The 16,935-nt window shown below is 40.9% G+C and overlaps 1 protein-coding gene across 1 annotated transcript; it reads right to left on the bottom strand.

The window, feature by feature from the left end:
• Positions 1-5,505: 5,505 nt before the first annotated feature.
• Positions 5,506-10,122, bottom strand: Dlg5l12 (discs large MAGUK scaffold protein 5 like 12). The gene is made up of 6 exons (XM_087596623.1): positions 9,926-10,122; positions 8,773-8,932; positions 7,450-7,593; positions 6,664-6,830; positions 5,836-5,941; positions 5,506-5,712 (listed from the first exon to the last, which is right to left on the bottom strand). The coding sequence occupies exons 1-5, from the start codon at positions 10,050-10,052 to the stop codon at positions 5,877-5,879; spliced, it is 663 nt and encodes a 220-aa protein (XP_087452749.1). The 5' UTR covers positions 10,053-10,122; the 3' UTR covers positions 5,506-5,712; positions 5,836-5,876.
• Positions 10,123-16,935: the final 6,813 nt, after the last annotated feature.

The raw sequence follows: 16,935 nt of genomic DNA, 5'->3' as shown, positions 1-16,935 counted from the left end.
AACTCCTAATGTCTACTAAAGTAGTGCCACTGAATTTCCTGTGAAATCAGCAGTTGCTGGAGGAAAACAAGCAGTCTGTTCTGGAATCGACAGTCTGAGAAGCCAGGTCCAGACTATGCCTTGTAAGAGGTCTACCCCTCCCCAGGGTAGGAACAAACTGCCTCAGTGGCCTCTGTCTTTCTCAAGCCTCAGAGTTGCAGCCTCTGGGAGCCCTGGCAAGAACTTCACCCATGCCTCTGTGAGCCCATAAGGATGTCATTGGAACCTGCTGAGTGTCTCCTATGCTTTAGGATTTCCCATAGATGACTTGGAAACAGAACCAGACAATGAAAAGCTCAATGTCTTCCCTGCAAATACCCCAATATTGATTATAATCATTCACATTAATATTTGCTATTTCTTTATTCTTCTTAGACATAATGGCTTACTGCACACGCTCAATATAAAAGTGAATTAATAAGATAAAAGCCCTGAAATTAATTAATTAATTAATTTATTTATTTATTTACAGAGACTTATAAACAAGAAGAAAAATATTCAGACATAAGCAAAAGAATTTAGACAAGGGCCTAATACACTATCACAGAAGGACACTAAATGTGAGTGGCTCAAGATTTTTAGAAAACTAATCTTAGTTTCTCCAATGATGACACACCAGCCTACACTTAGTACTACCAAGGGTATGGAAAATTTAATGGAATTTATTATGCTAGATTTTAGTAAGCTTAAATAAGTCATCCCTTCATGTAGTATGTATTACTCCTATGTGAAGTAGATGGTAAATTCATGAACAGTAGAGAACAGAAGTAGACCTCGAGACTGGAAAAGTTGGGCAACAGTATTGTTGGAAGCTGGTCTTCCGTTTCATGTTAAAGGTGGTAGAAAGGGGAAACCTATGACTACAAACAAGACAAACAAAAATCAGGTGAGAGGCAATGACATTTCCCAGGATGCGTTGCTAGGTAAAGGAATACTGAGTTTTAAGGCCAGCTTGAATTGGATGAATAGCCCTAGGCTCCCTGTCATGTAGTGGTTAAAATTTTCAGAGCAATGGAATCAATGCTCACAAAAGAGGTCCAACTCAATTTCCAAAACGCCCAAAAAAAGCCCACACTAAATATTTGCGAAGATTGACTTCAGCTACTAAAAAAATATCAGATTCAATGGACCAAAAACTACGGATCGAATCTTAGTCATTTGAAAGTGCTAATTCAGGATGCAAAAAGGGGATTTTATTTTAAATACAAGGTCAGCAGTAATAGAGGAATCCCTTAGAGTTGGGACTGATACTAGATATCACAGTTATGATGCTAATTATTCAGAAGTAACTTCTAAAAATCTTAAGAACAGTCTAGATGACAGATATTTTAATTGTGATAAGCAAGGCCACTTGAAAAGAGAATTTACTATTACTTTATATTATAATTTAAAATCAGGAACAGTGATACCTCCTCAAGTTCTTCAACTCTAACAGTTTGTTTTAGTTATCAGAGGTGAGGTTGTTTGAATAACAAAGGTTCGGGGTGTCAGTATGAAGAAGTGAGACCTTGTTGAAATAGATGTGGCCTTGTCTGAGGAAGTGTGTCACTGTGGGAGAATTGAGACTCTCTTCCTGGCTACCCATGACACAGCCTTCTCCTGTTGGCATTTAGTACAGGTTGGAAACCCATGGTCAATCCAAAGCCAAGACTATCTGGAAGCCATGATGCTCCTGCCAAGATGATAATGGGCTGAACCTTTGAAACTGTAACTCAAACCCAATTAAAGTTGTCCTTTATAACTGTTGTCCTTTATAAAAAGCGTTTTGGTCACTGTGTGTTTTCACAGTAATAGAAACCCAAATTAAGATTCTCTGCTTTAAAAAAAAAAAGATTCTCTGCTTTTTGTTTTTCTGGATGAACTTAAGAAGTGAGAAAGCAAGGTCTGAAAACAAGCCTGTAACAAGTTTGATGTGAATTTGTTAAAATTTCATTTAATTGCATTAAATGTATACATAACTTTGGTAAAATATCCATTTTTATGGTTTTATTCCTAGCTATCCATGAGCATGAGATTTCTTTCCTTCCAATGATAACTACCTCTGTTTTTTTCTTCAGATTTCAAGACCATGTTATATAAGGTTTTCACACATATAGTTATAGTTAGATCATGGATTTTTATATTCTTTGTGGCTAGTATAAACTGTTTGCTTTCCTCATTTCCTTCTCAGCCTGCTTATCATTTCAATAAATACAGCTTCTGACTTTTTTTAGTTCATTTTGTATCTAGTCACAATCCTAAAGTTGATTATCAGCTGTAGAATGTTTCTGGTGGACCCTTTGGCATATCTTATACTTTCGCATTATGTCCACATAGCAATAATTTGCCTTTTTCTTTCCCATTGGTAACTCCTTCATTCTTTATGGATTTTAGAGTTCTAGATATAGATTCAAGTTCTATCTTGAATTGATATAGACAGAGTGAATAGCTCTATCTTGGCCCTGATTTTAGTGAAATTGGTATAAGATTTTCTCCATTGAGTTTGATGTTGCCTATTGACTTTGTGTTTATTGCTTTTATTATGCATAGGTATGTACCTTGTATCCCTCTACTCTGCAGGACTTTTAACAGCAAAGTGTGTAGACTATTTTAGGATCTAATAAGATAATAATGTGGTTTATTTTCAGTGGGGTTATATTGGTATATTTCATTAGTGGATGTTCCTATATTGCATCACTCCTGAATCCCTGAGAAGAAGCCTACTTGATCATAGTAGGTGATTTGTTTGATGTGATCTTGGATTCTGAGTGGGAGTATTTAAATGAATCAGTGACCATCAATGTTCATGATGGAACTTTCTCTCTAATTCCCTTTTCATGTTTACTATTGTGTGGTTTAGACACCAGGTTGATAATGGCCTCAGAGAAGGAGTTTGGCAATGTTCCTTCTCTTTCAATTCAGTGGAATAATTGAAGCACTATTGTTATTAGGTCTTCATTAGAGGTCTGGTTGAAAGGATGCATTAAAGCCATGTGACCCTGATATTTTTTTTTAATTTTTGGAGTGGCAGCGTTTAATGACTGTATCTATTGTCTTATAGAATTATTCAGTTACCTTCCCAGATCTGGATTTCACATGGTAATTGTTATCTGTCTAGAAAAATCACCAATATCAAATGGAGAGTTCAGTGTTCTGGATCATAGGTCTCTCAGGTAAGATCTAATGATTGTTGAATTCGCCCAGTGTTTATTGTAATATCCCCCTTTTCATTTCTGATTTTGTTAATTTATGTATTGTCTCTGGTGTGTAGTTAGTTTGAGGAGGGGGTTGTTTCTCTTGTGAATCTTCTGAAAAAGCAGCTCTTGCTTTGCTTGGCCCTTTGTATTCTTCTCTCTGTTTGTAATTGATTGATTTTAGTCCTGAGTTTATTTCATGCCATCAAATCCTACCAGACTCTCTATAGGATGAGGCTTTGCCTCACCTTGGTAAGAGCAGCATCAATAAATGAAGCTTATGCTGCTCTCTGTAGTGGTGATGACATCACAATCTCACTGAAAACCATGCACACCCTGGTTTCAGGCTGTATTAAAGTAGCCCACCATTTCAGTGTTCCCTGCAAGGTGCCAGGTGCCATGGGACAGTAGTAACATAATTCTCCATGCACATTGACAGTTTTCGCTAGGGCCTTCTGAATCATTTTATAAAAATTTACAGTGAGTTCATGGGTGCACAAACATACACGCACACACACACACACACACACACACACACACACACACTGTACTGACATGGTACACATTCTTTGCACACCAAAAATAAAGTGAGCATTAATAAAAACACACCAATAATGGAATTGATGGAGGGAACTGTGGGGAAGCTGGGGCTTAGAGTTACTTAAAGGCCCTATGCAGGCTCTCCTTTTGATGGAGGCTAAACTTCAAGGGCAATGGGTTCTTTATTTTCTTCCTCTACAACATACAGTGAGGGGTAGGGTGGAACATAGGGCTTTGAGCATGTTTGGCAAGTACTGTAACACTGAATTAATTCCTAGGGCTGGAACCCTATTAACGTTCTACAAAATTACAGGGCAGGCTGGATGAAGACACTCATCTGACAATGTGGACATCTCAAGACAGGCACTGGACAATGGCTGACAGACTTGTCTGAAGACTGGAAATGAAGGCCCCTCTGACTATGCTGTACTCTAAGGACAGTTTATTCAGGTAAGGGATGACATGAACTATTGCCTCACGTCACAGATGTCAGTAGAAATTAACCAAGGTATTGTAGGCTGCAGGTAGCATTAACAGGACAAATCACACTGTGTTGTGAAAACTTATAAAGTATGCGTATGTGTAGCAAGACCTAGGCCTCTCACAGTTTCTAAGATAGTAACTGAGAACCTCCATATAGTAGTAATGTGATAGTGTGGTGTTAATATAGTTCCGACTAGTTTTTATTGTGACACAGATGACTCTTTTTGTGCCATGGTCTGCTTATAATGAATGACTAGAAGACCTAAGCTTGACAATAACCAAAGACGACATTGCTTCTCTAGCTGCTGAGATTTAAAAGCCCTGTTGTGACAGCAACTGTTTTGGACATTCTGGATAATTCCTTCTGTTCTTAACTTTCTGAGTAACATCCACTCTGAGGAAGTTAGTTCAATTTCATAAACTGGAAATCTGTCACCTGGAAAAAATACATTCTCAATACGATCCCAGATTGGCCATGGAAAAAGGGTAGCTTGAACTGTCCCACCTAGGTTCTGGGCCTGCACAGGCCTGCTCTCCAAAGGAAACCTGTGTTCACAGCTGTAGGCTGCATTCACTGTGGATGCTCTTGAGGTTCCTCCCTAAACTGCTTGGTTTAAAATAATTTTCATGCTAACAATCAAAGAACTCATTATGCCAATCTGGCCAACAGGAAGCTAGTTTCTATTCTGTATTTTATCAGATGCGCAAAATACATATGGTCATCATTGACAACAGGTAAACGATCTGCTCTAATATGGAAACTAAGTGATGCTGGAGGATGATCCTGACCCACAATGAGCAGTGGGAACACCAGAGCCCTGTAGGGATGCCTGGCAACCTAACACATTGAGCATGCACAGCTCAGTAAGTTCCCTGTGAACACACATCTCCTGAGATCTCTCTATTTAATTGGAGGTGATCCTGTCCACCTAGTACAGCACCTCATGTGGAATAACAAAAGCCACCTGCAGGAGCTGTGGTGATGACTCACAGTTTAGAGCATCTGCTGCTCTCTCAGAAGAACCACATGGACCCTAACAATTGAGTAAAGCATGTCAGTGATTACATCATAAAGTGTGTGTCAGAGAAACAGCCACATTATCCACACAAAAGACACACTGGGTACCCCTTGGTGACTTTGAATTCACTTATTAGCCCAGGCTCCATGGAACATGCAGAGATCCATCTCTAGCTGTCAGTTCTAAGTCCACAGGGGGGGGGGGGGACACAGAATCATTGAGTAAGAATGATGGTCTTAAGACTCAAGAGATAGAATTCAATTTTTATTCATAAGAAATTCATTTTTACAAAGAAAAAGGATGAAAATGAATAAATATAAATATTTTAAAATATTTGAAAAGTGAAAAATAGTAACAAGAACATTTAGGAATATTTAGAAGCACAGATGTATTGCTGTTTCTCCTCTAGCACACATAATGAAAGGTGGTCTCCCAAGTTGTCTCTCAAGTCGTGTTTTCTGAAAAAGAAAGGGAGTAAGACCTCAATCAGTCATGCTGGCTTAGTGATATATAAATTAAGGGTCTTTAAGAAATGACTAATTAACTATGAGGAAGAATATTCATCTAAAATATGTTGTTACCATTCAGGATGTTTGTCATCAGGGACTCCTGAGAAAGCAACTTATTCCTCAGGAAGCTCTCTTACTGGTGTGTGTCCAGTTCCAGCTCTCTTGCACTTTCTGAGACCTGGGTGAGGAAGGCAGTTTTTCAGACACTGATTTGGTGGGGAAATGCATGCCAGCTGTCAGAATGCTGCCTTCTACCACCTCAGTTCTATTGGACAGTCAACATGGACCTTTTAACTGTTATCATTGTTGCTAACTCTGCGGGTGCGGGAAGGGCAAAATCTCCAGCAACCCTCACAGTAATGTGGGCTGCCAATCTGGGACCCAGACTTATACCAGTGCAAACCAAGAACAGGGCAATGGGAAGAGACCTCATTGGGTTGCAGGAAGAAAGGAGATGTCCATATGTCACCAAGGTGAAAGCCAATGACAAGTACTAATTTGACATTTGCACTTGGTTCTTATCCCGGAAAGGTGCTTCATACACAAGACGTCACATGACCACAGAGTGTCATTTGTCAAAGGACCAAGAACTTGTTCAAAACTCTACATAGCATCCAATCTATCACATGGATATGCAATAATGAGGTATGTTATTAATCTGTCACCATTTCTAGACTGCAGCTTCAAAAAGAGCGGCAAATTGTACTTGCAAATTAATTCAGTTTCTGAAAAGTGATTAACTTCCCAGATCCTTGTGCATAGGCAGAGCAATGAACAATTCCATTGCATGAGGTGGTTGGCTGGTTGTGGGTGTAAATTAGAAAGGTGGTAGGAGGAAGCAAAGATGTATCAAATTGGCATATTTTATCGGATTAAGCTGACACAGCTGCTTGTTCTTACCAGATGATTCTGGGTCCTGAGGTTCCTGGTCTTTATCATTCTTGTTGCAGTCAACCAAATATTTCTGGATCAGTGCCCATTCAAGCTGTACCTCCTTGCTTTCCTGCTTCAGTGGGAACAACTTCTTCCTACATGTGTTCTCCATCAGGAGCTGGCTGAGCAGGTTGCTGGAAATACAGTCTGCATAGTAAGATCATGCAGTCCCTTTCTCCCATTCCCACGCCCGAGTGCCACTAACTCCACCAGGACCCAGATACCCATGAGACTTAATAGAATTCATTTGGATACATATAAGGCTGCTGCACAAACCACGAAGAGTTAATTCAGGGAAGAATAAATTGTTTGTTTGGCCAAAGCACGAATTAGGGACCACATCTCTCAAAAAGAAAATGGATCTACAGCTATCCATGAAAGCCCAATGCATGGGGGAAACATCAATTAGTAGTGGGCCAACACCCTCAAAGGAGGTCAGTAGAACCAAGAGAAGGTCATGCTAAACATGTGGTCCATGTACTGAGTGTTGTAAAACCTGGTCCAGGTCAGCCTAATAATCTTCTGCTGACTTCAATCAGTACTGTTCTATCTAGAGCCTTCTGTAGATGCCTAGACAATCCTGGGATGAGTAACAGTCTTTTGTGGAACTGAAAACTGAGTCCTAATGACCCTGGCACACTGATGTGTAAACAGCACAAGAGATAGAATCATAGCTGAAGACCGTCCAATCCAGAACAAAGAAAGTCAGAAATGGCCATTCCACAAGTGATAGCCTTTCTGACCAGTACTTACCTAGAGAAGGTAATCTCCTTCTTCTGCTCCTGGATGTTATCATGGATCTCAGTGTTCTCCATCTCTAAGTTGTGCAGAATTGACATGACCTCCTCCTCCATTCTCTCCAGGTCTTCATATAATGGATTTGGCCTGAAGTAGGGCCTGACCCCAAATGATAGAATACAATGAACATCAGCTTTTAGGAATATATGAACTTAGGGTGGGTCCTGTAATACCCCAGTACTGGAAGGACACCTTCTGAATTCTACATATTGGGATCTTCTTCACCTTCAGCAACATGTTTTTCTGCGTCCAGGACACCAGAAGCTCGGCATCCAGATGGAGGGTTCCCTGGCTCCCTTTGTTCAATCAGGAGGAAATCTGCAGTCAAGCCAGTTTAGCTATCAAGAGCCTAAGCCACACCTCTCCATGCTCCCCCAACCCCAACAAACCCAGAATCCTGTGATTTCCTTTTTCATGTTTTGATAACAGACCATATATCAACCCAAAATTATAATCTGCACAAAGAATACAAATACACAGACAAACATGGCCACATAGGCAAAAAATTGTGCTGTTGACAGTGGGGCTCCCAGAACAAAGCATTCACATCACCATGAAAGTGTTACAGGTAAATACTCAGACCAAGACATAGACGCCTAGATTCCAAGTGTGCAGGGAAATATAAACATATAAAAGTTGTCCATATGCATTTGGATGTATGCACACACAGACTCACAGACTGAGACACACCCACAAAAAAGAGAAATGTAAACAGTGTCAGAGAAAGAGAAAGACAAATATGGAAACAGAAAGCACAGTGAGAACCAGGAGAAATGCATGCACCATTGCTGTCTCAGAGTGTAAGACACACAGACAATAACAAACAGGCCTGAGCCTGAGACCTTCTAGTCAAGCATTGAGATGAACAGTGTGGGACCAGGCCCCTCAGGCTGCTGCCTGGATCTTCCAGCACTCAGTCCCCTGCCTAGCAAGTACAGAGACTCACCATAAACTCACTGCAATTACAATCTTGCAAAGCCACCAGCTGTCAAGGGCTTTGCAAATGTACACTGGGAAGTCACTCCCCCTGACTTTATCCCTGAATTCTTCATTCAGAACACAAATCCTGCTTTTCAATAAATGGAAGCAGATGAGTCCATTTTCCATCGCGCTCCTTAGGAAGGGTCAGGTTCTGAATCTTCTCTATATGGGAGATGATGTTTAGCACAGGGTGGTTAGGGAGGCACAGCTTTCTAGAACCCAAAAGCTTAATAGGCTAAGATGAAGGTGACCTTGCAGACCCAGGAATGAAACAAGAGCATTTGGAGCGATTCATACCTGTTGTTCTTGGATCTCTCTGTCAGAAACTTCAGGCGATCTCTCAGGTCATTTCTCTCCTTGGTAATGAGCTGCAGCTCTTTAATTAGCCTCTCCTTTTCCTTCTTGGCCTGCTTCTTGCTTAGGTCAGTTTCAGGGGATGATGTTTCTCTCCCAGCGTCTGTAGGTAGAAGAACACAAGTGAACCTACATGGGGAGAATGCATAGAGTGTACATAGACCACAGTGAGGCCTAAAGAGGAGAATAAGCCTGGAACCCAGTGTCACTGCAAGGAGTTTGGTCTTTGCTTAAGAGACCTCCTCAGGGGATCTCAGTTCTCCCACTACTCTATAGAGACCAAGAGATGTAAGCAGCCAGGTGTTCCCTATGCCGGACATCACGTGCTTACATGTACCACGGAGATGGCTTCTCCAGGATTATTATCAACTGAACAGGGTACAACTTGGTTTCAGGACCCTCACCCCTGTGGTTTCAGAACTCAGATGATAAATTCACCATCCACAAAACTTGAGTGATTGCAGACACTCAGATGTCCGACCCTGATACTCAAAGCCAACAACATTGGATTTAAAATGCATTTCCAGGGAAGACATGGTCAACAGACTTATCAATTCCCCTATATGAAATAACAAATGCCCCAGAAGTGCCAATAGGTTACAGGCTGAATCTTGGTCTACACGTTCCAAATAGTTTTGGGATTTTAGAAAAATGTGTGTAACACACACCCTCTAATATATAAAGCTAACGATGACCCTGCCAGTTAGAAGAAATCAGCGGAGGTCTAAGAACATAAGGTTATTGCCTGGAGCAAAATTCTCTCCCTGTTCCTACTGTCATTGCTGCCCTGTCTAAACTCAGAAAAGGTGGACCCTCCATGACTCCTGATGGTGTTATTATATCAATGTAACATAACAAATGAACTGAAAAGTAAAGACCAGAAGTTCACAGTATAATAGCATTGGCCTTACCATATCCTCCCTGTGGGGATGGGGAAACTAAAATTCTGAAATCCTTGACTTTCAGGAATTGTGATATTCATGGAAATTTAATTCCTATTCAGATGCTCCAGTTGTTGTGGCCCATTGCTAGAAAGGTCAGCTTAAACCTACAGTCACCCTGACAGGAAGCTCAAAATACACTGCCCAGAACTTACTCCACATTCCCCAGAAGTGCTGTCTTTGTCCATCATTACTTTGAGACGAAAGGCTAGCCTCCCTCACTCTAGTCTCTCCACAATCGACGTTCCCCCTCCCAAAATGCTTGAGAAGACGGGAAAACATGTCTTAGCTTGTAACCCCCAGACTCAGACTGAGAGAAACTAGGGCACTGGTTGTCACTACAACATTGGTGACATCGCAGAGGATGCCAAGAACTCTCTAGGAGATAATAGAATGTCCAAGAAGGGACAGCAGATGTCATGGGGAGCAGACTTTGCCTCCCTGCTAATGATCTCCCTGTACTGAGCATAAGCTGAGGTGCCCTTTCCAGGAGACTTTCCTGGGACAGAGTCACTGAGCATCTCCTGCTTCCAAAGCCAAATTTTCCTCAAGGCTTGATTATAAAAACTTTAGTAATTCCTATGTATCTAAATGAATGTTTCCTTCCATATCTTTCCCCCAAATGTCTCATCCTAACTCAAATTGTCCTCATTCACCAATGTTAGCCATTAAAACTTCCTGAGATTTCATACCAGCTTGAATATGCAGTCAAAAGTTCTCCTGTCTTATTAAGTACAGATGCTTTAAATCACATCAAGAAATAGTCTGCATGGTAGGTTACAACATGGGTGTGTGTTAGGGGAACACTCATGAAGTCATGTGCTTAGCAATTGACAATTGCCAGAAAATTCCTTAAGGGAAAGAGTTGAAGTCTTTATGGTGCTGGGAACAGTGTGGAGACCAGTTGGGAGAGGAACGTGCAATATTGGAGCCACCAATGAAGGGAACCTCATGCTGTTTGTGGGGTTCTCCTCTCTGCACCAATGTCGCCAAAGGTGCACTGCTCCCAGGCCTGTGTAAGATATACCATGAGCTTCTATCAGAAAAATAAAATAGTCAAGAGATATAGGGGGTGTACATAAACGTCTAAAATGAGGATATAGACATCATTAAGTTGATAGAGCAAGGTCCCAGAACCTGAACTCTGGGAAATGGCCACCCCACCAAACACAAAAGCATCTATCATAGTAAAAAAATGAATACATTAACATTAATAAACTAGATAAAATAAGAGAAATTATGGGATCCATCAGATAAGAATTACAGTCACAATGTTCAGTCCATTTGTATTTGAGAAAATTGGAGATGGTACTTCGTTCTCTAAATTATATTAGTCTAAAATTTTGTACCTAAATCACTTTCTACCACTTTTTAAGCTTTTATATCCTCTATCTATCATAACTTGCATTTCTTAGCCATAATACATCCTCTGAGACCAAAAGTACTATTGTTAATTCTAAATAATTTAAGGGTTTATGTCTTTCATTTTATAATCTTACACCTCTCTTGTGGATATATGATCTTTTTTTTTCTTTTTCTTTTTGCAGCTTGCACCAGAAGAATATTTTTGCTCTGATTTAGAGAAGGATGCAAGGGTGAAGTGCAGACCTGAGGGGAGGGCAGATGAATGGAGTTGAGCTGCATGATGTGAGGTTCACAGACAATAAGAAGTTAAAAAAAATAAGAAATGAGCACAGTGGGGATGAAGCAGTGAATGCTTGGCATAGGGAGGTTTGGCAGTGGACTGGGCATTTTAGGGGGTGGGGTGGGATTGGGATGGGTTCTGGAGTAGTAAGGATGGTGTCTGTTCTTATCTTTTAGGGAAACTCCTCCGTCTTCTCCCATCCCTCCTCCACCTCTACCTCCACCTCCAACCGCCATAACTGCCTCCTACCACAGCAGCAGCTTCTGGGCATCGGCCTCTTTCTGCTCAAGCTCTTCTATGTGCTCGGGGGTGGTCCATGCTTTTAAAAGTCCCAGGCAGTGGTCAGACCACGCACACTCTCCTGGGATCCCCATCCTCTCTCAGGACTTATGGTGCCAGAGCGGTTGTCGCAGGCGTTCTGATGCTGCTGTGGACTGTCCATCGAGCCCTGCTTTCTGGGCCTCCCAAGTTCACCCTGTTCCTGTCCAGGTTCCTGGCTGTCACATTCCTGCACGATGGTGAGCAAGTTTTCTTTACTGATTCTCATAACAAAAAAAGGTTAAGACTAAAGTATGTAATCTTCAACCCCATCCGAGATCTGAGAAGGAGAAATGTTGCCTGAAGAAAAGGAAATTCAGAGCAAACAGCTTCCAAATCTAAAGAAATGACAAAAATTGTTGGCTACCCTGACAGTCAGTCAGCAAATATTCCTGTGTCACTGTGGCATCCACCTTCAACTCAGTGGGCCAGGAGCTATGACAATAATCCTTTGAAGCAGGTCACTTGAAGGACTATCCTATTTTTTTCCAAAAACTGGGACAACAGACTTCCCCATGATCAACTTCTCCAACGTCTGGGCAGCTTTCTGGCAGCAGTAGAGGTAAGTGGGTAGTATTTCACCCAATGGTTCTTTAGAGCCCATCATCTTTTTCAGAATAGATTGGGGACACTGCCAGGAGTTGATGTCTCTCCCACTGTGAAAAGCCTTTAACTATTAGGACATTTGAAATGGCAGATTCTTCAGATCTCTAAAGGATTTGAGAACCACCTTTGTATGTAATGTCTATCTCAGTGGACAAATGTGACTTTTTCCCCAAGGGATTTACTTCCTGCTTAACTTTAAAAACATACACAGGAAGTTAAATAAAGCTTATTTCTGTACCTAACTAAAGCAGTACCTAACATGACTGGAAGACTGATTATTTACAGTTGGAAAGTACTAGCTTGAATTCCTTAATTATCCATGGCAGTGTGCAGTAGTAATTTTATAGAATTAGAATTTTACACCACATTGTGAATAAGTTGCATATGCTTATATCTTAAAAATGAATTGAATCATTTATGCAAGTACAATTTTAAATTCTGTCATCATTCAAAAATCCATGCCATCCTAAAATATTTGAAAAATTAGTGTGTGGTATAGAATCGCCATGGCACAGACATTTAAAGCAAGAGTTGTTTGTTCACTATAAACATGGACTTAATTATGGTATGGCTCACGTACCTCACACCTTTATTGCAAAGGTAAAAAGTGCATTAAGGTCCAGAGCAGATCAAAGCACAACTTGAAAGGAAATGAAGATAACTAAGGCAATGGAAAGTCTTTGAATTGAAGGATTTTTAAGAAAGTATGCAGAGGGAGGTACAATGCTCTTCTTCTGGGGGAACAGTGAATTAGGAACAGTTGGAAGCTTTACTTAAATACAGCATCTGATTCCTGCGACTTCATTGGTAACAATAAGGTGTGGAATTTTGTGTTGTAAAATAACACATTGGCTCTGCAGCTTTTGGCAAGAACCATCGACAGAGAGATCCCACCAGCTGGGAACAACCTGAAAAGAAATCAGGTTTTCTTAAGTCACCGGAGATTTCCTCAAGGAGAGAGGAATGAATGGGTAGCACCATAATAGAAGGCTTTAGGATCTCATATAGTGCTACTCTAGATGCCTTGAAAATAGAAGCAGAAAATGAAAATCTAAATGACTTCACAAGAATTAGCTCAATTATGATTATGACTATTTCATATTAGTATTTTATACTTGATTCATTTTTAAAAGTTTTAAAAATAAGAGCCTTCTGTTTTAATGCGAGGTGGTCTCAGAATCACAAAATGCTTACAACACCTGTCTGGCGCCTGGCATCTAACATGATTGGGCTAGAGATTCTACTTTTGAATGCGTCACCATCCACAGCTTCCATTTAACCCGCAGGTGTCCAGGCCAGGCAGACACTGAGCAGGTTGTATGTTCTGTTAATCTCCACAACAACCCAATTCAGCAGAAACACCTCCATTTTACAGGTGAAGAAACCACAGCTCAAAGCAAATGAGTATCAGGGTCCCCTCAGTCTCACTGGCTGTCACTCAGACCCACATCCTTCTCTGTAAAGGGAAGCCATGGGCCTGATGTGGGCTGTGCAAGCTGACTCTCCTGAGATGATCAATGCTATTCTTGACCCTGGAAGAATTTAAGACAAGGTGACCCCACAGACTCCTCGGATAGATTCTGCCTCTGGGTTCTAGGGTGGGACACAGTATCCCTTGCTGTGTGTCTCTACTCATCTGAGGAGTCTGCTCCCATGTGTCAGGTTATATGGCAGTGGTCTCAACATTACTAGTGCTAGAACCCTTTAATATAGCTCTTCATGCTGTGGTCACCCCCCACCATAAAATTATTTCATTGCCACTTTATAACTGATATTGCTAGTCTTATAAATCATATTATGCAAGGTATCCGATATCAAAGTATCTGTGAAGTGGTCGCATCCCACAGGTTGAGAAACGTTGCCCTGTAAACTTTTTTTGTTTAGGAAAGGCCTTCATCTCAGAATGACCTGGAGTAGTATTAACAGCAGAGAAATCCTGAAGTAGCGACAAGTTTTAGCAGACACCAAGGCTGCTTGCCTTAATGACAAAAGAGATTGCTGGCTAAAGGCACAGTCTCAAATCACTGTCCTCAGGACATTTCTTGCCTCAGTTTTCCCCCATTACAATTCTGTCTACTTGTTCTTATCTGTCCAGGAAGCCAGTCCCTGTAGTCTCTAATACAGACAGAATGCTAAAGGCAAGAATGTTTTCCCTCTGTCGACCCACAGTCACTTCTACAGAAGTAAGTTCAAATCCCCTGAGGATAAACGTGTGTCTCTCACATAGTGTGTGAGACTTTAAATGTCATCCCTTTGAGTTGACAAAAACCAACTCACACTTCAGATTTACAGCTGACCAACAATTATTTTCAGGAGAAAACAGAGGCTGGCCAGGCCTGCACAGTAAGACCCCTGCCTGGGATGATCCCACCCACAGTAGACTTCAGCTCCACCTAGCAGCTGTTATCAGAAAAATCTGACCTTAAGGTTCTGAAATCCATTCGCCTATGTATTTGCTGTATTCTGGGTGTGTCTCTCAGGAGAGATCTACATCCGGTTCCTGTCACCCTGCATTTATTTGCTTCATACATCTTATCTATTTGGGTGGCTGTACACATGTGGGGCAGGCTTTGAATGGGTGTTCCTTCTGCCTCTGTTCTAAACTTAACCTACCAATTCACTCCCAAGGGTATTCTTGTTCCCATTTTAAAGAAGAAGTGAAGCATTCACATTTTGGTCATCCTTCTTGAGTTTCATGTGTTCTGAGTATCTACGGTAATTCAAGCATTTGGGCTAGTAGCCACTTATCAATGAGTGCATACCATGTGTGTTTCTCTGTGATTGGGTTATTGCACTCAGGAAGATATTTTCCAGTTCCATCCATTTGCCTATGAATTTCATAAAGTCATTGTTTTTGATAGCTGTGTAATATTCCATTCTGTAGATTTACCACATTTTCTGTATCCATTCCTCTGTTGAAGGGCATCTGGGTTCTTTCCAGCTTCTGGCTATTAAAAATAAGGCTGCTATGAAAATAGTGGAGCACGTGTCTTTGTTATATGTTGGGGCATCTTTTGGGTATATGCCCAAGAGAGGAATAGCTGGGTCCTCAGGTAGTTCAATGTCCAATTTTCTGAGAAACCTCCAACTGATTTCCAGAATGGTTGTACCAGTCTGCAATCCCACCAACAATGGAGGAGTGTTCCTCTTTCTCCACATCCTCACCAGCATTTGCTGTCTCCTGAGTTTTTGATCTTAGCCATTCTCACTGGTGTGAGGTGAAATCTCAGGGTTGTTTTGATTTGCATTTCCCTTATGACTAAAGACATTGAACATTTCTTTAGGTGTTTCTCAGCCGTTCGGCATTCCTCAGCTCTGAATTCCTTGTTTAGCTCTAAACCCCATTTTTTAATAGGGTTATTTGTCTCCCTGCGGTCTAACTTCTGGAGATCTTTGTATACTTTGGATATAAGGCCTCTACTGTTGTAGCATTGGTAAAGATCTTTTCCCAATCTGTTGCTTGCCATTTTGTCCTAACCACAGTGTCCTTTGCCTTACAGAGAAGCTTTGCAGTTTCATGAGATCCCATTTGTCGATTCTTGATCTTAGAGCATAAGCCATTGGTGTTTTGTTCAGGAAATTGTCTCTACTGCCTGTGTGTTCGAGATTCTTCCCCACTTCTTCTTCTATTAGTCTGAGTGTATCTGGTTTGAAGTAGAGGTCCTTGATCCACTTGGACTTAAGCTTTGTTCAGGGTGATAAGCATGGATCGATCTGCATTCTTCTACATGCTGACCTCCAGTTGAACCAGCACCGTTTGCTGAAAATGCTATCTATTTTCCATGGGATGATTTTGGCTCCTTTGTCAAAAATCAAGTGACCATAGGTGTGTGGGTTGATTTCTGGGTCTTCAATTCTATTCCACTGGTCTATCTGTCTGTCTCTGTATTAATAGCATACAGTTTTTATCACTATTGCTCTGTAATAGTGCTTGAGTTCAGGGATAGTGATTCCACCAGAAGTCCTTTTATTGTTGAAGATAGTTTTAGCCATACTGGGTTTTTTGTTATTCCAGATGAATTTGCAAATTGTTCTCTCTAACTCTCTGAAAAATTGGATTGGTATTTTGATGGTGTTTGCATTGAATCTGTAGATCGCTTTTGGTAAAATGGCCAATTTTACTATGTTAATCCTGCCAATCCATGAGCATGGGAGATCTTTCCATCTTCTGAGGTCTTCTTCAATTTCTTTCTTCAGAGGCTTGAAGTTCTTATCATACAGATCTTTTACTTGCTTGGTTAAATCGCACTGAGGTATTTTATATTATCTGGGACTATTATGAAGGGTATTGTTTCCCTAATTTCTTTCTCAGCTTGTTTCTCTCTTGTAGAGGAAGGCTACTGATTTATTTGAGTTAATTATATTCTCAGCCACTTTGCTGATACTGTTTATCATGTTTAGTAGTACTCTGGTGGATATGAAAATAACAGGAAGCAATAATCACTATTCCTTAATATCTGTCAACATCAGTGGTCTCAACTCTCCAATATAAAGACATAGATTAACAAACTGGATATGCATTAAGGACCCTTCATTCTGCTGCCTACAGGAAACATACTTCAGAGACAAAGACAGACACTACCTCAGTGTGAAAGG

The sequence above is a fragment of the Rattus norvegicus genome, chromosome 19 (genome assembly GCF_021556685.1).
Source record: "Rattus norvegicus strain SHRSP/BbbUtx chromosome 19, alternate assembly SHRSP_T2T, whole genome shotgun sequence".
Taxonomy (NCBI): Eukaryota; Metazoa; Chordata; class Mammalia; order Rodentia; family Muridae; genus Rattus; species Rattus norvegicus.
This window is presented reverse-complemented; position numbering and strand designations above follow the sequence as displayed.